This window comes from Eutrema salsugineum, unplaced genomic scaffold (genome assembly GCF_000478725.1).
Source record: "Eutrema salsugineum unplaced genomic scaffold, Eutsalg1_0 scaffold_1, whole genome shotgun sequence".
NCBI classification, from domain to species: Eukaryota; Viridiplantae; Streptophyta; class Magnoliopsida; order Brassicales; family Brassicaceae; genus Eutrema; species Eutrema salsugineum.
Genome location: NW_006256909.1, coordinates 3168523 through 3189476, shown reverse-complemented (window position 1 = coordinate 3189476; position 20954 = coordinate 3168523). Strand labels below are relative to the sequence as shown.

At 36.4% G+C, this 20954-nt stretch overlaps 4 protein-coding genes across 5 annotated transcripts; 3 read left to right on the top strand and 1 right to left on the bottom strand.

The window, feature by feature from the left end:
* The first annotated feature begins 366 nt into the window (after positions 1–366).
* On the top strand, positions 367–2413 carry LOC18029670 (probable indole-3-pyruvate monooxygenase YUCCA1). 2 transcript variants are annotated; one of them, XM_024149920.1, is made up of 5 exons: positions 382–1029; positions 1135–1387; positions 1500–1501; positions 1966–2088; positions 2183–2413. In XM_024149920.1, the coding sequence occupies exons 1-5, from the start codon at positions 382–384 to the stop codon at positions 2411–2413; spliced, it is 1257 nt and encodes a 418-aa protein (XP_024005688.1). The 2 variants fall into 2 exon arrangements, with proteins under 2 accessions (XP_006412458.1, XP_024005688.1); XM_006412395.2 differs by lacking the exon at positions 1500–1501 and having other exon boundaries at positions 367–1029; positions 1135–1383.
* A 5894-nt stretch (positions 2414–8307) lies between these two features.
* LOC18029669 (transcriptional corepressor LEUNIG) lies at positions 8308–14270 on the top strand. Its single transcript, XM_006412394.2, has 18 exons — positions 8308–8688; positions 9507–9604; positions 9715–9824; positions 10026–10484; positions 10563–10648; positions 10782–10860; positions 10946–11021; positions 11166–11212; positions 11305–11616; positions 11793–11999; positions 12095–12340; positions 12429–12546; positions 12653–12762; positions 12840–12989; positions 13098–13253; positions 13353–13469; positions 13556–13762; positions 13867–14270. Exons 1-18 carry the CDS (start codon positions 8657–8659, stop codon positions 14008–14010), a joined length of 2754 nt encoding a protein of 917 aa, XP_006412457.1. The 5' UTR covers positions 8308–8656; the 3' UTR covers positions 14011–14270.
* A 335-nt stretch (positions 14271–14605) lies between these two features.
* On the top strand, positions 14606–17476 carry LOC18029668 (coiled-coil domain-containing protein 93). Its single transcript, XM_006412393.2, has 11 exons — positions 14606–14789; positions 14896–15000; positions 15070–15183; positions 15288–15467; positions 15617–15696; positions 15990–16029; positions 16150–16257; positions 16419–16499; positions 16610–16732; positions 16830–16911; positions 17244–17476. The coding sequence occupies exons 1-10, from the start codon at positions 14760–14762 to the stop codon at positions 16908–16910; spliced, it is 942 nt and encodes a 313-aa protein (XP_006412456.1). The 5' UTR covers positions 14606–14759; the 3' UTR covers position 16911; positions 17244–17476.
* On the bottom strand, positions 17016–19533 carry LOC18029667 (protein TIFY 8). The gene is made up of 6 exons (XM_006412392.2): positions 19170–19533; positions 18372–18541; positions 18023–18282; positions 17838–17934; positions 17508–17733; positions 17016–17312 (listed from the first exon to the last, which is right to left on the bottom strand). The coding sequence occupies exons 1-6, from the start codon at positions 19399–19401 to the stop codon at positions 17221–17223; spliced, it is 1077 nt and encodes a 358-aa protein (XP_006412455.1). The 5' UTR covers positions 19402–19533; the 3' UTR covers positions 17016–17220.
* Positions 19534–20954: the final 1421 nt, after the last annotated feature.

The following is a 20954-nucleotide window of genomic DNA, read 5'->3' as shown; positions in this document are numbered from 1 at the left end:
AATCATTTAATTCTTTAATGGATATGCAGTATTACTTGTTATGTAAATTGCCAAATTTAGCTCTGCTTATCGTGAGCTTAATTAATTTCCGTCAATAATATTCATAATGCCTAAGAGAGTAAGAATATTATTACCTTTAGTTTTTCAATTTGAATATAACAAAAAAAAATGTACTATGTAGTATGTTTGCAACATGTAAAGAAAACGTCATAGAGAATCTTACAAGGTCCCACAAAAAACCCCAAATGAGACTCCCCTCCACTCTATAAATTCCAATTCTTTCCTTCACACAAAAGAACATTTCTCCAAAAGTAAAACATATCTCACTCTTTTTAGTCTCTCCACTCTCCAAACATCATTCTCTAACCTCTCAAATCAACAATGGAGTCGCATCCTCACCACCAAACCGACCACCAGACCAAACAGATCATCCTTGTACACGGTCCCATAATCATAGGAGCCGGTCCTTCCGGTCTTGCCACATCAGCATGTCTCTCGAGCCGTGGAGTCCCTTCTTTGATTCTAGAACGTTCCGATTCAATAGCATCTCTATGGAAATCCAAAACCTACGACCGGCTCAAACTCCATCTCCCAAAACACTTTTGCAGATTACCCCTCTTGGACTTCCCTGAAAATTTCCCAAAATACCCTTCTAAAAACGAGTTCTTGGATTACCTTGAGTCCTACGCTTCACATTTTCGCATCGTCCCGAGGTTCAACGAGAATGTCCAACACGCGGCTTTCGATTCCTCCTCAGGGTTATGGAGAGTAAAGACTCTGAACAAGACAGAGTTTCTCTCCAAATGGCTTATCGTAGCGACCGGTGAGAACGCCGATGCCTACGTCCCGGAGATTCCGGGGATAGTCAAGTTTTCCGGCGGAAAAATCGTTCACGCGAGTGAGTATAAAAGCGGTGAAGACTTCCGGCAACAGAAAGTTTTAGTCGTCGGATGTGGAAATTCCGGCATGGAAATTAGCTTGGATCTTGTTCGACATGACGCTTCTCCTCATCTTGTTGTCCGAAATACCGTAAGTGATCAAAACATATTTATTATTTGTTTTTTGATTTTCTCTAATTATTTCTCCATCTTTTTTTTTGTATATGAATTTAATTATTATAATTATTTCATGTAGGTTCATGTGTTACCAAGGGAGATATTTGGGCTATCAACATTTGGAGTTGGGATGACACTTCTCAAATGTTTACCATTGAGGCTTGTTGATAAGTTCTTGTTACTAATGGCTAACCTTTCGTTTGGAAATACCGACCAGTTAGGTCTCCGTAGACCCAAAACCGGTCCGCTAGAGCTTAAAAATGTCACCGGAAAAAGCCCGGTTCTGGATGTGGGAGCTATGTCTCTCATCAGATGTGGCAAGATTCAGGTGTGTTTAGCCTATATCTTTTTCTATATAATTTATGGAATTAAGACTTTCTTTTTCTATATATTTTTTTCTTTTACATTAATTTAGTGACAGTTTTCGTGGCCTGAGCAATTGAGCAGTCACCTTTTAGCTATGAATTTAATTATAACTCTGCACTACCCACGAAATAATATTGTATTTAGACAACTTTCTGAAAGAACCGTGTTAATGTGGAAACTACAAAAGAATATGTTTAAAAGATTAGCTTGTTTGTTGAAAACAAAAAAGTTTTCTTCTTCCTTCGATCTTGTACTTTAAAAAAATTTCTCTTATTTTTTTATGACGGCAAAAGTTGATTTTTGTTTTTTTGGGTACTATCTTCTATTTATGCTTCCGTGGATCATTTTTACGTAGTCATGATTCCATAAACCTTGTTTTCGAGTCCGCGCCAATCGTTTTATCTGTTTCGTAATATTGCATCTGTTTCTTTTTCTAGTCCAGAGCTTAACAAAATACTATTTGTCTATATTTAAATACATGACATGATAATATATACACATACCTAATTAATATTTGTGTTTTTATTGTTGTAAAATAATGAAGATAATGGAAGGTGTAAAGGAAATCACAAAAGATGGAGCAAAGTTTATGGATGGTCAAGAAAAGGACTTTGACTCTATCATATTTGCCACTGGTTACAAAAGCAACGTGCCTACTTGGCTTCAGGTAGCTTCACATCTTCAATTCCCCTCTCATCTAATATATTTTAATTAAACAAACAATTGAACAATGCCTCCATTTTTTCTATAAAAAATATTAGGGAAGTGAATGTTTTACAAAGGAAGGGATGCCGAAAACGCCGTTTCCAAACGGCTGGAGAGGAGGGAAAGGATTGTACACGGTTGGGTTTACGAGGAGAGGACTCCTTGGAACGGCGTCTGACGCCGTTAAGATCGCTGGCGAAATAGCTGACCAGTGGAAAGACGAAATCAAGGGTCCCACCAAGAAGAATATGTGCAGTTCTCATTTCGTCCTCATCTCTAAATCCTAATTTGTTTTCTTTTTTCATTACCACCTAATTTTGCATGTTGTAAATTGAAGAAATAAACTTGTATAGATGTGATTAGTCAGATTAAATAATAATGCTTTTCCTTCTCACATCCCATATCTATTGTTCATAAGCACTCTTATTAATTTTAAAAATGTTACCATGAAATGATACAATTAGGGAACTTTATTTTATGCTATTCCATATGTACGTCCATTAGCCAGTCATAATCATCGAAACACTGTCGAAGGAAGACTACAAGTCTATACTTTTTTTTTCTCAAAAACGATAGTTTTAAATTTATTTATACTCTTGTCCTCATTGTACACTCTTTACTTTAATTAATCACGACATGAGGTCGGTATTCCAAATCGTTGAACTGATCTTTCAATTAATAGACCTTTCGAAGAGATATTGTTCTCAAGATCTTCGGATAGTAATCAAATGGGATTGTTACTTGTTAGTCACATTCAAAAACATCTAAAAGCTACAATAAGCCAATAGCAATTAGCAAATCTAAATCTAGTTGAGTTCTTATGCCACCGTCATTTCATGTACACTTTTAAAATCGATTATTTATATAACAGAATATGTACATTGCTTGACTATTTTTCTTAAAACACATTATATTAATTGATTACACGACGTCGAGTCGACAATGTAGTAAGGCCAAATGAAATTCGTAGTTGGTAAATGGTACCTAATGTGAAAAACGGTTAAAATCGATTTATAATCTGAATTAAAAAAAAAAAAAAACTCGTATATTGAAATGTGTCACATTTACGTAAGAGAGACAAATAGATATGTAATGAAGTGTGTATATCTAAAGAGAGATGCAGACGTAAGGGAAGAGGGAAGGAGGAAAGTGGGGCACTGATTTGTCACTGAAATGAGAATCGAGAGAGAGCTGACACTCTTCTGATACCACCGCATGGACGATCTCTTTCTACGAAATTGATCCATCACTCTCTCTCTCTCTCTCTCTCTCACTCTCTCTCTTTCTCTGCCGCCATGAGAGACTCATACATATGCTTTGCTATTAAGTGATATCTCTTTTTATAGGGTTTCGTTTTAGCAATTTTACCCAAAAGATACAACTTCATTCACAGGTGACTCAAGCAAATCGTCATTGCATTCGCATCTGAATGGATCATGCATTAATTAATGGAGTAATGACTTATGTTTGGTTTACCGTTTACGTCTATAAAATTTACATACTCGGCCTAAATTAACTTTCTTCGTTATTAGAGTATTCATGACTTTGCGGAAACATATATCTAGATGAATTACTGAACATGTATGTAAAAAAAGGAAAAATACAATTATATCTGGTAAAAAAAGGTTTGATTGAACCTATCTACTTGATAAAGTATATTGGAATTAACTAACTTCTTTAACTAGCAGAATTCACGAATTAACATTATACCCCATAGCTGATAGCCCCATAGCAATTGTATTCCGTTTCAATAAATTAACAAGATAACATTTAATCTTAGGAAACCAATCATCAAATAATTTCCGAAGGAGATGTCATAATACTTCCTTAGAGCATGTTCAATGCAAATGTTTAGGAAGAGTGCTTAGATAATTTTTTAAAAAAATTAAATCATAAAAATAGAATAATTTGAGCATTGATGCTTAAATAAGAGTTGTAAGCAGCGATGCTTAACAGATACTAGCAGACATATGTTATAAAATGAAGATGATTTTAAATTTAATAATTAAATAATATTTAAGCACCCTTTTTAGAGTTATTATCATTGAATATGGTCTTATCATACCTCAAGAAATAAGTATGTATCGTTATGTTACTTAAATAGCACAAAAACATAAAGAAACTTTAAAACTTGTTTTCTTATAAAATACTAGAAAATAGGACACTGGCCACCAATCTATAAAATACTTAGTACCTTTATATCATAGATTGGTGGCGATATTTTATTAACCACACTTACCTAAATACTAATTTAAAAATATAAAAGTATAAGCGAATATGAGTCAAATCCTTTACCAAAATGAAATCGAGATATGAGTCAATAACCAAGAAAATAATACAAAAATTCAACGCTATTATAGGGCATTGAATTCGAGAAACGTTATGACACGCATCCATGCACACCTTACGTTAACTATGCTCAGACACTTACGTCACTTTTTATTTTATTATATTTTGTGCATTTATATAAATCTTATATATATATATATAATATCATATGGTTAGGGGCTTTATCCTACTGACCATTTTGCAGGCACTGTCAATTTTCATGATGGATTTGACATTTCTCTTTGCATGTTAAGTGTGTCACCGCTCTTTTAATTCCCTCGCTACTTCCTTCGGTTTAATACTCCAATCGTCCAAATAAGAGTAAATATTTTTTTGTTTGTTTAAAGAAATATCCAAAAAAATTTTCAGTCCAAAAATACTCCAGTCGTTCAATATAACAACACATTTGGTTTAATTTCTAGCTAAGTTAACTTTTCCTTGTTTTGTATGACCAAATGATACGAATCGCTTTTTTTTTTTTTAAATTGGTCTCAATCTTTAATGCTATACTAAGTACTAAAACGTTATTTATTTGATATAATCGTATTTTTAACATCATCTTTAATAGGAAAATATCAAAACTGTCTTTTTCCATTTTTGCACGTGTACGAGAGGCTGCTAATTTTGTTTTTTTAAAAGGTTGTTAGTAATAAGTCTGAGTTAGAAATAACAAATACAATTATAAGATGTCAAGGAACAAGAATTAATATTTTAACTATCTATGTTTGCACACTAATTAACAAAATACACTTATCAACATCAATAAAATATATATTATATATTCAGTATTAGAATATTGTTTTCCAGCAAATTTGTTTAATTAGTATTAGATATTAACTTAATTAAACACATGGTTCTTGCTTTTTGATATTAGTATTAGATATTAACTTAAATAGCACAAAAACTTAAATAGCACAATAACTCCTTAGATAATTCATTCCTCTTTCAGTTGATTCCGTGTCTCTAAAAATTTTACCCATTATTTCATTTGAAATTCGTAAGTATGTCATCATAAAAGACCAATGAGTCACGTACACTTGATTTCATTTTTGTTTTTTCGTTTGGCGTTTTTCAAAACGTTCATACATCTCCATCGACTAATGACTGAATTTCTATTGGTAAGAAGTAGAGGACATCGACAAGGAAATAAGAGAGTGGAAGAGTATAATTCCCAATTCTGTTTTAGCATTATTTAAATTTCAAATGTATATATACGTAAACAATATAATGTTGTAGAATTTACAAGGATTCATATAATAGTGATGTAAGATTAAGGTATGGACCACGAGGGGGAATTAGGATCGAGATAAACACGCATGATCCGATGAGCCGTACCTTCCTTATTTCACTCTTAAGTTGGCATGCACTTGTACTAATCAACTCGCTGCAAACATAAGATGCATCGTATAAAACCAAACTCAAAAACAAAACAAAAATGCATGGGGATTTGCCATGCAAAGAAACAAATGCACTTCTCTTACCCACGTATCATATGTAGCCATATATGTGAAACTTGAGAAAACGTGCGAGTCGAAATTTGAAATTTGTATTTATATGTACATATGATGACAAAAGCAAAGCTTTCATTAGAATAGACATGTCGTGTCCTCTGCTGATTCTGCATCCTGCGTCCAAGTTTACTCTTAGATTGCTATGACCATTTTAATTTCGTAGTATCTTCCACCATATGGTCCATAGTCCATACCCCAATTCTAATGGCCAATAATACTCCGAATTAAAAATTTGTGTCTTTTTAAGTGTTGCATATAAGTGTTTCAATTATTATTCTAATGGCCAATAATACTCCAAATTAAATTTTAAGTGTTTCAATTATTATTCACTTAATTTTGACTATAAGTCTATACCATATGCATTTTTATTGCAACTATTAAAAATTGAACGACTTGTGCTTGATATTGTAGATCACAGTGGAGAGACAGCAAGGGGTAAGTAAGACTAAGAGAAAGAACTGAGATACGATTGGGATAGTTCAGGCATCTTGTCTACAACCAAAACGATATTTTTGGAGTTGTGATCAGCACATTGAAGATGAAGAATATAGCGAAAAAAAACATCATGATCTGGTTATCTAGTAAAACATAATTCTATAAATTAACATATTCTATAATTTCTGTCATTTTTTTTCGTCTCCTTCAACTTCCATGGAAACCTCGTCATAATTAAAATATCCATAGAAATCCACATATTGGGCTTGATTTTTTCTATGGCCCATTTTCCTTCTGTGAGTCTGTTGGCTTAGGTTCACGTGAGCCTTTGACTTTTCCGTCTTCATTCTTGTCTAAATTTCACAACTAAACTAACTAGCAAAACTAGAATAAGAAAAATAATGCATTGGTCTTCTGGACCTGAGAGTTAATGTTGGGCCTAAAATAAAAGTATTTTGAAAGATGAGTTTAATTGTTCCCTAAAAATATGTTGACAAAAAAAAAAAAATTGTTCCCTAAAATAAATTTGTTTTTTTACATGGACTTACCCCTTTTTTTTGTCAATACATGGACTTACCCATAACACCATAATTCAATCTTCGTCGTCATAGTCAAAGTCGCTGTAGTAATATGCGTTATAAATGCTGAATTGATTATTGTACGTCATTTGTTTTTAGTGAAAGTGATAATACTTCAAGTTCAAGAAGACAAGAAGGACTCGCATAGTCGCATTAACTTTAATATTAATAATCTTTTAAGTCTTGGTCCTCTTGGATTAGTAAAAGCATCCTCGCATTAACTATAATATACCGAAGCAGTTAATATTTTAACTGGGAACTTATTTTGCGTTCAAGAACTCTTAATTACTCTGTTTTTTTCTATGAATCTTTAGAAAGCCACAATTGTTTTTAAAAGTAGCCTAAAAGGACTTATACTCAAGAATCTACCTTTAATAAGCTTTCTTTTTCCTGTTAAGCCTTAAAAGAAGTTATTTTGTAATAAAAATGTTTGGGAGAGATTGAAATCAACTGAGATTACAAACCGAAATAGATAAAGGCCAGGAACCAAAATCAACGGAATTCACGAACAAATACCATGAAAACGTGTATACATTTTTAGAAGAGTATCAATTTTATCTATGTTAAGGTAAGAAACTTAGGTTTCATTCTATGTAAAAGTTACTACGCTTCTATAGTTTTTTCACTCTATATTATAAGAGTATATTTACACTAATAAAAAAGTGTATGTGTTGATTTTGAAAAATAGTTGATCACAAATGTTTAGAAGATAAACGCATTATATTCTTCTCGATTTGTTATTAATTTACATGAATTTGAGTTAAAATGCCATAAGATCTACACCGAATGAGACAAACTGAAAGAGAGAAAAAAACGTAAAATTGAAAAGATATTTACGTCAAAATTATTGATTATAAAAGGTTATTTTTGTCATTAAAAGCAAAAGTACTTTGACAAAGGCGTGCTACGTCACGTAAATTTTACAACTCAATGAGGGTCTTTTAGGAATTTCCAAGTAATAAAGCTACCTTCGTATATATCTTCTGCAATTCCGTCCACCCAAAACAACTGACATAGAAACTGCTTTTGTTCAATAAAAAAAAATCTATTATATTTCGGTCAAGATTTTATTTCTGAAGAGCTAAAATAAAATTAATTAAATAATAACGAAAAACACGTTTTCTCATACAAGAAAAAAACGAAATTCACAGAAATCGGTCTGAGATCTTAACAGCTGCATCTATATCTGCGATAATCTGACTTTTTTTTTTTCTCTCAAGTAAAAAACAATTCTGCCCTTTTTCTTTTTCATCAATTAATTACAGTAATAAATATATTATTAATTATATTTCGCTAGTTGCTATAATCAGAGCTGAGCTATTGCTTTTTTTTTTTACAGAGATAGAGATGCTTTCGTCCTTCTCTTGAACTTCCTCTCTCTAAAACTTGTATCATCCCTCTCTCTCTCTCCTTCTTCGCTTACTTCTCTAATTTGATTTTGGTTGGCTTTATTTATTCCAAGTACTAATCTCGTCAGTCTCTGGAGAAAATTAGGTGGGGAGGCGAAAAGGGGAAAATCATTGATTTCATTTTTGTTTTTGTTTCTGCTGTCCAATAATTTTCTCAGAGGGATGCGAAGCGTTCTTATGTTTAAGATATCATTGTTAGTTTATTACATGGGAATCTGACATTCTAAACAACTGTCTGTGGGGTTAGTTTTTGTCGATGAACAAAAGAGATGTCTCAGACCAACTGGGAAGCTGATAAAATGTGAGTTCTTTTTTCTTTCTGATGGCTTTTGATTTTCCTCACTTATATTGTGCTGCTTGCTACTTGAGTGGTTAATTTTGGGTTGGGTTGTTGATTCTGGGTGTTTTTGGAATTGATTTTTAGGTTTTGCTTGTTTGTTTCTAGGGTTCGGATTATATAATGCATTGTTTCTTCCTCTCCAGCTACTGTTTTGATTCTAGGGTTTCTGTTCCTCTACACTTTTCTTAGAGTCCTTAATTTTCAAAAGCCTTTTTTTTTTGCTGTGGGGGTGATCTGGGTTCTTTCTAGCTTAGCTTATTGTTCACTTTTTAACTTGTCACATTTGTTTAGCTTTCTCCCATGACTTTCTTGCTTGTTTTACCGTTAGGGGCTGTGTTACTTTGAGGATTTTCTAGTTTCTATTCCCAGAAAGCATTCTTGCTAGATTTTGTGGTTGTGGGGACTTTTAGTTTGGTAAGATTTGCATGTTTTTGCCAAAGTTTAGTTCTTTGTGTTGTCAGTCACTTTCAAGGGGCTTGAGAATTTCTGGATATTTTGGTTTATCCAATTCTGGCTGACTCTTGTGTCATCAGGTTTTGAAGTCTTACTGTCCCAAATTTACTCTTCTTTTTGGTATGCAAGTGTGACTTTAAAAAGTTCCATCATGAAAGTTTCCTGATTCTACCACTACAATTATTGTGTTTCTGCTGTAAAGTGGATGGTTTGTTTCTTTAAGCTTGATGTTATGCTACTCTTTGGGGGAGTACCCTTTGCTGAGATTTCAAATGTTGCCGATCTTAATGTCTTATTTGCGGGTGTTGTTTACATTGATGGAACAGGTTGGATGTATATATCCACGATTATCTGGTTAAAAGAGATTTGAAAGCTACAGCTCAGGCTTTCCAAGCTGAAGGAAAAGTTTCATCGGATCCAGTCGGTAAGAATTTGTTGACCCTTTTCTTGCTATGATTTTAATGAATATCCTTCAATCTGCACTTCTGTTGTTCTTTCTAATGAACTTCGCATTCTTCTTGCATTGTTTTGTAGCTATCGACGCACCTGGCGGATTTTTGTTTGAGTGGTGGTCTGTCTTCTGGGATATATTTATTGCTAGGACCAATGAGAAGCATTCCGAGGTTGCTGCATCTTACATCGAGGTCTCTTTCTTTGTTTACTCATACCACTAGTGATTCTATATCTGTGCAACGCTGCGATATACCCTTTAGCTAGTGATATGGAGTTGGTTAGCAGCTCGATTGCTTACGGTTGAACTATGTTCTCTCTTTACATTGTGTTTGAAGAGAAGATTTTAGAAGTTTACAGGATTTAAAATTTTGTGTGTGTTATTTTTTTTACAGACACAGATGATTAAAGCGCGAGAACAGCAGTTGCAGCAATCTCAACACCCACAAGTTTCACAGCAGCAGCAACAACAGCAAATACAAATGCAACAACTTTTGTTGCAACGTGCACAGCAGCAGCAACAACAACAGCAGCAGCAACAACATCATCATCAGCAGCAGCAGCAACAACAACAACAACAACAACAACATCAAAACCAACAACCTTCTCAACAGCAACAGCAGCAGCAGCAACCAGCGCCTCAACACCAACAGCAGCCAACACCACAGCAGCAGCCACAGAGGAGAGATGGGTCCCACCTTGCAAATGGATCAGCAAATGGACTTGTTGGTAATAACAGCGACCCGGTTATGAGGCAAAATCCTGGGTCTGGGAGTGCCTTAGCAAATAAGGCATATGAGGAGAGGGTCAAAATGCCTACTCAGAGGGATTCCTTAGATGAGGCTGCTATGAAGGTTAGTTTAGGCTAGGCATGTGTTTTGCCACACCTTAGTTTCATCAAATTTTATAACTCGAATTTCTGTTGGCTATAGCGATTTGGGGACAATGTTGGGCAACTGTTGGATCCAAATCATGCATCGATGCTGAAATCTGCTGCTGCTTCCGGACAGTCTGCAGGGTACTGCTCTCATATTTCTACCTTCATTGATTCCACTTATATTCCTTGTTACCTCACCTAGTATGAAATGAATATTGCAATGAAAAAGCATTCCATCTCTCTTATCCTAACGCCATTTGCTGGTGAATCTCAGGCAAGTGTTACATGGTACAAGTGGTGGTATGTCTCCACAGGTCCAAGCTCGAAATCAGCAACTCTCTGGGTCTGCAGTGGTATGTGATATTGATTCTAGATTGTGTCTAGTCCCTTGTAGAGCTTTACTGTTAGTTAATACCTGATGGGCTTATTTGTGCTTAGGATATAAAAAGTGAGATCAATCCGGTGCTCACTCCCAGAACTGCTGTTCCAGAAGGGTCGTTGATTGGAATTCCTGGTAGGTTTGCTATATTTTTTAGATCCCAACAAGGATATCATTTTAGTAGGTTAAGCGTGTCAATTGTAGTAAGGGTACTTTCGGCTCGTAAGAATTTTCCCCCAAAACTTGATTATGATTAGTGCTTACTGGTTTCCTGTTCAGGTTCAAATCAAGGCAACAACCTTACACTTAAAGGGTGGCCACTCACCGTAAGCTTTTCTCCATGCATTTTTCTCTGGAGGCTCACGCTTTTATTTCAAATGAATTTCCTTTTTGACTGCTGCCTTCTTTCCTGGTTTAGGGATTTGATCAGCTTCGTTCTGGTCTTCTTCAGCAGCAGAAACCATTTATGCAGTCTCCTCAGTCTTTTCACCAACTCAACATGTTGACTCCGCAACATCAGCAGCAGCTCATGCTGGCTCAACAGAATCTAAATTCACAATCCGTCAGTGAAGAGAACAGAAGACTGAAAATGCTACTGAACAACCGGAGCATGAGCCTCGGAAAGGATGGCCTTGGCACTTCTGTCGGGGATGTGTTACCTAATGTTGGATCGTCATTACAACCTGGTGGCCCTCTTTTGCCTCGTGGGGACACCGACATGCTACTAAAGGTTTGCCTTCTCTTCTCGTGACAAATCTTAAGTGGGTGACTTATATATCTTACAAAGTTTGCAACTTTGAATAAACTCTTACAGTATCGTTTGATACAATTTGAAGAATATAGAGCAGTATCTGCTCATTTTCAAAGGCTAGGACGTCTGCGTTAACAATTGCGTATGCTTTGTAGTTAAAGATGGCTCTGTTGCAGCAGCAGCAGCATCAACAGCAAGGTGGTGGAAATTTACCACAACCACAGCCTCTTAATCAGCACGCCCTTTCAAATCAGCAATCACAGAGTTCAAATCACAACATTCATCAACAAGATAAATTGGGAGGAGGTGGTAGTATGACGATGGATGGTAGCATGTCAAATTCTTATAGAGGAAATGAACAGGTCTGTTCTTAAATTCCTGTTTATTTTCCTAGTTCATGTTTAGTTTCTTGTGAGCCTGAGGTCGATTCCTAAAAAGTTTTTGCATTCGATTGAAGGTATTGAAGAATCAGAGTGGGAGAAAAAGAAAGCAACCGGTTTCGTCTTCTGGGCCAGCTAATAGTACAGGAACGGCTAACACTGCAGGACCATCGCCAAGCTCAGCGCCTTCTACACCTTCAACCCATACTCCTGGAGATGTGATTTCTATGCCTAATCTGCCTCATAGTGGTGGTTCCTCCAAAGCAATGATTATCTTTGGTAGTGACGGAACTGGGACTCTTACATCTCCGTCAAATCAGTTGGTGGGTTTCTTCAAACTGTTAATTGGATTGCACAGAAGTTTTTGTAATCAATATATATTAGTAGCATCAATTATTGGCTATTTTGCAGGCTGATATGGATCGATTTGTGGAAGATGGGTCACTTGACGACAACGTTGAGTCTTTTTTATCACATGAAGATGGTGATCAACGGGACGCCGTTGGGCGGTGTATGGATGTTAGTAAAGGTGTGTGTTTAAGCCCCACTCAACCTAATTTAACATTAACACCGTGAAGTTTTCTTCTTTAATCCAACAGTATTTCTCAATCACTACAATGATGCCTCTGCACCAGGTTTCACGTTTACTGAAGTGAATTCAGTACGTGCGAGCACAAGCAAAGTTACCTGTTGCCACTTCTCATCGGATGGAAAAATGCTTGCTAGTGCCGGACATGACAAAAAGGTAAGGCGGAAATCATCATTATTAGATCTTATGGCGTTCGGAGACTCAAGAGTCTCTTGGCTTGGTGCATTTTGCAGGCTGTACTATTTTACACAGACACTATGAAGCCGAAGACCACCCTTGAGGAGCACACGGCTATGATAACAGATGTCCGTTTTAGTCCGAGCCTGCCTCGCGTCGCAACTTCTTCATTTGACAAAACTGTCAGGGTTTGGGATGCTGATAATGTAAAGTGAAGGCTGATTGGTTTCACTATGTTGTTTTATCTTTACATGAAATATGTTGGTTCATTCAGGTGTTGTGATCTCTTAAGAGTTTGTGAATCTACTTTGCAGAAAGGTTACTCCCTACGTACTTTCATGGGACATTCTTCTATGGTTACGTCACTTGACTTCCATCCCAACAAGGATGATCTCATATGTTCCTGTGACAATGATGGCGAAATAAGGTACTGGAGCATCAACAATGGAAGTTGCACAAGAGTGTACAAGGTAGATTTTTTTGTCTTTTCAAAGCCGATAGTTCAACATTATTTAGTTGCCTTAGCTAGCAAATCGATACCTATTAATTTCACTTTTGTCTTTTCACAGGGTGGTAGCACTCAGATGAGGTTCCAACCACGTGTTGGAAAGTATCTCGCAGCTTCATCAGCAAATGTTGTATCTGTACTAGATGTCGAAACACAAGCTTGTAGACACTCTTTGCAGGTCTGGTGTTGAAACGTTTCTTAGTCGATATATGTACTACTAAGAGAGCAACTAAAAGACGAACGTTTACTGATTACTCTTTACAGGGCCATGCTAATTCGATAAACTCTGTTTGCTGGGATCCTTCTGGTGACTTCTTGGCATCGGTTAGTGAAGATATGGTAAAAGTGTGGACCCTCGGGACAGGTAGTGAAGGAGAATGTGTTCATGAGCTAAGCTGCAATGGCAACAAATTCCAGTCTTGTGTTTTCCATCCAACTTACCCTTCGCTGCTCGTAATTGGGTGTTACCAGGTAAAGTTCGACATCTTTATATAAATTTGTCATTTTGATCTAAAAATCCCAACTTTCCAATCTCCTTTGGTGCTGTGTTCCTAAAAAACTGTTATGTGGCGCAGTCTTTAGAACTATGGAACATGTCAGAGAACAAGACGATGACATTGCCGGCTCACGAAGGGCTAATTGCGTCATTGGCTGTTTCAACTGCAACTGGATTGGTTGCATCAGCCAGTCACGACAAGCTAGTGAAGCTGTGGAAGTGAAATCTTAATGAGAGAAAAAGAAGACAAGTCTGTTGTGTTTTAGGTATTATTATTATTCTCGGGGAGGGGTTTTTAACTTGTGTTCTTCGTAGTACTTTCTCGGCCAATGATCTTCGATCTCAATTTAGTTTTCTTGAGATGTTGAACAATGTTGTTGTATGATCATTCTGACGTAATTGCGATCTTGTGGAATTGTGAAATACTCTTCTTGTAATCTTAGTGGCTCAGCTTAATTTAATTATTCACTATTCACTCTTCAATCCGGTCTGGTTTGGTTTCGTATAAGCTTGGTTTGGTTTGCTAGAGTATGAGTTGAATATTAATTTGTACTAAATTTTTACGCATCCGCATATGAATTTTGTGTTTTTACTAATCACATTTTGTAATATTACAAAATAGTTTATATTAATTTATAGATATAAATTTTTTTATCATTTAATTGAATAGATATGCTAATGGGCTAATGGGCTTTTCAAATGCAGCATTAGCAATGCCAAAATATATAATTTTTTCTTGTTAGACTGAAAAAACGAAAAACTGAAAAAGTAAAATAAAAAGTAAACGCAAACGCAAACGTGAAAGTTATAAACGCCACCTATGAAGCAATCTTCTCCGTTCTTATGAATCGCTGATGTAAGAGTCTCCGGCAGGGACTGGCGTTAAAAAGCTGCGTGAAGATCGACGGATTTTAGAGGATACTTTTCTCCCTCTCTAACGAATTCATTCGGAGATCAACGGTGATTGGATTGATGGGGAAAGAAGAAGATAGCAGTGAAGAGGTTAGCAGGAAATTTCCTGACGGATTTGTCTGTTTGGAAATGTTCAATACTCTAAATCGATCTATTAGATAGATAATACAAATGCTTATATACTCTGAAACCACAGGTTTGTCTTTCTGGGAAGGAGAAATGTAGTTCAGGGCAGCCTGAGGAAATGTTGGCAAATCTGAAGGTGTCCATAAGAGAATTGAGTGTGACAGTGAACGAACAGGTATTTTTCTGTATTTTACACTGGTGTTCTTGATCAAACACTGATAGCTTTTACTTTAAAATTTATTAGAATCAGAGGAAATGTGATGTAAAGGATAAGCTGCAGCAGTTGCGAGAAAGAATAGTAGCTGAAGGTGTTGGTGTTTCACTCCAGGAGTTGATTCCTCTTTTGAAATCACTCAAGGTAATAAGTAGGTGTTGTAGGTTTCCAGAAGTTCATGTCTTTATTACTATATTATGAGTGCGACTATGTGGTGGTAGAACTCAGTTAGTTGTCGGTTTTTCCAGGAACTAGAAAAACAGGAATCTGAAGTCCGGTCTAATTGCAATGCTAAGCGTTCTGCTTTAGAAGATGCAGTTTGTGATTTGGAGGAGAGAGTCGCAAAGGGGTCTGATGGTGAGATTCCTGAGGAAGATTTAGATGTTTTGTTGGTTGATTCTCTCGATCATCTGACTTCAGCAAAGAAGGTTCTCTCTCTATGCTATCTACAGTCTCTATGCATCTTGACATTACCTCCGTTTTATTTATTGGTTTGGAGTAACATGGAGTTGAGATTAAAGTTTTTCCCATGTTTTCCAAAGAAGGTTATGGTTGCTTTCATGTCGTTTCACTGTAGGAGCTTGCAGCAACGCTAAGAGAAATAGTGTCTCTGAAGCGGCAGATTGATGATGTGCCATGCCAATCTGAACTCCTCCAGTATGCCTTCTTTCCTCCACTTCTTGTTAACTTCAAAGACGATGCCCTGGATGTGGCACTTCGAATTAGTGTGTACCATTTCGTGCTGAAACTCTTCCATCTCAACAATGAATCAGATTTCACCCCACTCCCTCTGTTTTGATTAGCATTTATCTTTAATTATGTTGTAAATATCATGTCAGGAGTCAGATTGCTTTGCCTCTAGCTTTTAGGAATCATCATGTTTTACTATGGCTAATTTCACATTTGCTGTATTTGTTGCACACTGAAGTCCAGTATTACATTCCGTGCAGATATGAAAGAAGATTCTCAGAGCTGAATGGCTGTATTCAGGTTCGAATGGTCAAAACTAATATTTGCCTCGTTGCTGTGCAGACTTATTTCATGGTTGAAATTGAACATACTAGCTTATTGATTGACGAACATTTATGTCCAATTTCTGACCATAAACAGGAGAAACTTCAACAAACGAGGAAGCTCTATGGAACATACAATGCTCTTTTAGAAATAAAAGATTTGATGCTAAAGGAGACATCATTATTGAATTCAATAGGTTCACAGGTAAATACTTGAAGTATTGTTTAGTTGATTTTTGTGTCTAGCATTATCTCCTTTTTACTGCTCTCTACACTATACATATAGATATCATGCACATCACATTATCTCCTTTGTACTGCTCTCTACACCATGCTTCTTCGGGTTAACACATGACTTGAATGTAGTTTCAAGACGTAATTGGTACTTCTGCTGGCCGTGTGAAGCTAATTGATTCAATGGAAGGAGTCATGAATGGAATTCAACAGGTAATCTGAGTTGTATTCATTTAGGTTTCTGAGGCACAAAGCATGAATCTAGTACCAACTTGCATCATTTTAGCTGTATGAGCTGTCGTAACAAAATCTTTGAAGTGCAGAAGTTAGGAAAGGTACAACATGGGCTTCAAGAAGAGCAGAAATTCTGTGATACTTCAAAAGAAAAGTATACTGCTGCAGCTGCAGAGCAAAGAAAATGCAATAATGTACTACGAACCTTCGAGGTTAGCACAAAAGAGGAAATAAGTGATACTGATAAGTGTTTCGACTCCTGATAGTCAGTGTCCACTACTTATATAGTGCTAAATCTTTCAACTGCAGGAGGAATGTACCAAGAATGACAGTCTGAGGAGTCAAATATCTGCTGTAAATACCTCCGACTCGAAAGAACGGATTGAATAAGGTAATGTAAAGCTATCCTTTCTTAGTTACAGCTAGCCAGAGTAGAGCCAGAGTTTATTTAGACACGATTCTCTTATGATATGCTCAGATTTACACATAAGAGGATAGGAAAATCTTATAGGCATAGAACAGCAAGTTTGGTTGACCAATTGGTTATATATTAGCTATGGGAAAATATTACACTCTAATAATTGAGAACGAGAAGTTTGAATACAAACCTAGAAAGGCACAGAACAATGCAAATGGCTATTAAGTCGAACAAATAACAACCTAGAAGAAAAGCCACACTCATCATCTCTCATATTCAGACTTAATCATGTGGCTTCTTTTCAGGATCTGATACGTGAATCGGATCTCTGGTATCGCGTCCCCTTATGATTATACTTCCTTGATGTTCTTTACCTGCAAATCATATTTCCGTTAAAAGATTCAAAGCTGACGAAACCCAAGAACAGTTGACAACTCTTAATTTCGTTTACTCATTTTGTTAAGTAACAATGCAAAATAAGTCTTGTTTACTCTACTCCACAGTTTATTTGTAAGAAGGTGGCCAAACTTTCTCTGCTGAAATATGATTTTCTCTAAACAAGTAGTCACCTGGTTGTGTAAAGATCCTGTGACAGGCACCGGAGGTGGCTTGATGACCCGGCCTTGCACGAAACTCCGGGGCCAAAAACGGTGTTTCTTTAGAGCTGCCTCCTTCATACATTTGGCCTAGTTTGTATGGTCCGTCGCTTGTGTTGTTCTTTGTCTTCGGTTTATGAGACAAAGCCGTAGACCATGAGCCCCCGCTTGATCCTGCTAAAGCCATTATCACATCCGCCTGCAAAAAAAATAATAACGTTCATATGATGAACTTACAAATTTCTCTACTTTTCTGTCAAATAACTTGAATATCGAAGTGTTAAGTGACAGAGAGAAGATTACCTTGTTTGGGTGAACATCATCAAAGACATGAGCTTGACCACCGTAGAAGATAGTCATTTGCTTAGTACTCGACGACAAGTCTTTCCCATTCCCGGTACTGCATATACAACAAACAGAGTGTATTGAAATTACATGATGACAAAGCATGAAAAGACTAAAGACATAGCACTAAAAAGCTAATTCACCTTGAAGGAGCAAAACATTCGAGCTTGCTTGGGTTTGGCATTGTAAAAGAACTCAAGATACCACCAGGACCTTTCATCCCTGTTCGTGAACCTTCATCTGCAGCTGTCTGAGCGATTCCTGATGGTCCCACGTTTTCGTCCTTGAACCTGCTTGAAGACAAGTGATGAAGCAAATGACTGATCTGTCCTCCTCCGCGTTGAGGCTGGTTTGCCAATGGTTTCACATTCATGGAGAGGCTTCCAGGTCCGTTTCTCAGCAACTAGTTATTGGCAATGTCAGATTACAGAATTGAGGTCTATGAAGCTGTGAACATGGTGAAAATTATGTAGGTTGTGGTTTATCTTATACCTTGGACCAGTGCAGAGTCTCTGGGTGCTCTTGAGTCGTGAACTGTGAATCCGAGTTACTTCTCTTGTTTCCTGAAAATCGATTACTCATGATTGAGCCAGAAACCTCACTTCTTGGTCCAAACATTTGTATCCCATCAAGATGATTCCCGTCGCCGCCGTATCTTTCAACTAATCAAAAGAGAGAGATAAAATCTGGATAAGCAACATCACATGTGGAGAGAGATAAAGAGAGAAAAAGATGTAATGAAGAAGACCAATTCATCAGTGTCTCAAATGTCTATGACCCACCAAACTCATCAGTCAAATTCAATCCCACTGTCCCAACTAATCCACCAGAGACATTATGGTTGGACAGAGAGAGAGAGTGACCTTCGCTACTAGAACTCAATTAACCACATGCTCACACAACATCAATGTTCATGTTTATAAAATTTTCAAACGAAAAGTGAGGCAAGAAAAGAAACATGACAATGGACACGCACATCTTGCTCAACTTCAATCCAAAGATGTTCCGTTTTCTACTTGGGAGATCTAATCAGGAAATGAATTGACTAAAGTTTCCAGCTTTAGAAACTCGCATGATCTCCACACTTTCAAATCATAGTGAATCAAAGCTCGATTATTAAATTCAGACCAGGAAAATCAAAGAATCAAACTCCAAATCGAATCTATGTAACAAGTTTTGAACTTTCCGTATATAGAAACCCTAAATGTACAGAGGAAACATCATAAACCACATCAGTAGAAGCACACACACTTCAACAAAAAGCATCAAGAGAGAGAGAGAGAGAAGAACCGAGATCGGAGGTTGAGGAGAGACCGCCGCGTCCACCGGCGGAGGAAGCGGAAGTCATCGCCGGTTTAGCCGCCTTATCTAGTGGTATCCTATGGTCGGCCATGGAGGTAGATGGTAAAGTTGCAGCCTTGGAGCCTAGAAAGTCGTGGAACAAGAGTTTATCTTGCTCTTTCTGCCGGAGACGAGAATCAACATCAGTGGAGCGCTCGCCATTGTTGTGGTTCACCATCATAAACCAGTGTGTCAGTGTGGCCACTTCGCCACCACTTCCTCCATTACAGTTTCTCTCTGTATTATTTCATGGACACACTCAACGAGGCAGAGAGAGAGATATGAGAGTGTATTTTTCTGGGTAAGTGTGAAATAAAAGGCTAAAAAGGGCTGTCTTTTTGTTCTTGAAGCTCCTTTATTGGGTTTCCCTTGCATGATAGTATATAATAATGAATCAGATATTTTGCAAACATTAAAAATTTACCTAATAAACATAAGTAAGATTGTGTAATCATGGAGTTATAGACTTCACTTCTTTTGTTATTAAGGTATCATAGTTTCATAATTTTCAAAGTTAAAACTGTTAAAGTCACATACTTTATTGATTTGGAGAAAGTGCGGTGTGTGTATTGATCTAATCTAACCAACACACTACTAACCTATCCGCAAACGAACAAAACAAAATTAGGTTCGTAGTTCAGTTGGTAAAGTTGTTATTTATAATAAGTTTTGCTGTACTAGTCTATTACATTACATATATTCTCGTACATTTCACTTGTCTTTATAACAAGCTTTTTAAATACAGTAAGTTAAGTAAGAAAACCTACAAGGCTACAACATAATTTCGCTTAGACTAAGATATCCGAACACTACATTTTTTTTCTTCCTTAAAAGTCTAATATATAGTGGAAATGGTATGGAAGAAGAAGCTATGGGTCTATGCGTTCTAGGCTCATTTGACTGCCTAGATTCTTGTAAGTGATCTTATTAGGAAATTCGATATTATATGTTTGGCTTTTGAGATTGGAGTTGTTGATATTTGGGTTTAAGTGTTTGATTTCATACTCTAGTATGAGTAGGAGAGACATTAACCTATTTCTGATGAAATCGATTTTACAACCACTCATCATGACGAATCCCACACTTCATGATTCGCCTCTGATCCTTTCTAATCTCTGCAGATTTCTTGAAACCAAAAAATAAAAACAAATAGATGAATATATTAATGGAAACTATATGATCGACGGTAGGACGACGATCAAAAAGGGAGTTTAAAGTTAAGTGGATTTTGAGTAATAATAAAAACTCGTTTAAAAGATAATCCTCGGTTCAATATATTTAAGATTGTTTATCGAAAGCATCAAATTAGTAGCCGGTTTTTTATTGGGTTGATAGAAGTATAATTGTCTTCTGTATGGGAAACACGTGTTTGCTTTCTTGTTCCATTTAATTAAAAGGATAGACTTAGGATTTTGGTTTATGTCATTATGTGGTTTATTTATTAACTCAAACATAGTCACAAAACAGTAACACACACACACACACTGAGACCAAGACTAATTAAAATACTGTGGATGCCCAATGTTGATTAAGTGACTATAAGGTGGCAAACAAGTATATGTGATTATTAGCAAATTTGGTCATCTCTTTGTCTTTGACTTGTTCTGCTTTCTTGTTTCCCACTTTATTTCTTCACATCTCTCTCACACAAAATCTAAATTCGATTTTCAGGATTATTATTATTATTTTTTTAAATATCAGGGCCAAGAACAATGCATATGAGATGCTCCCCTC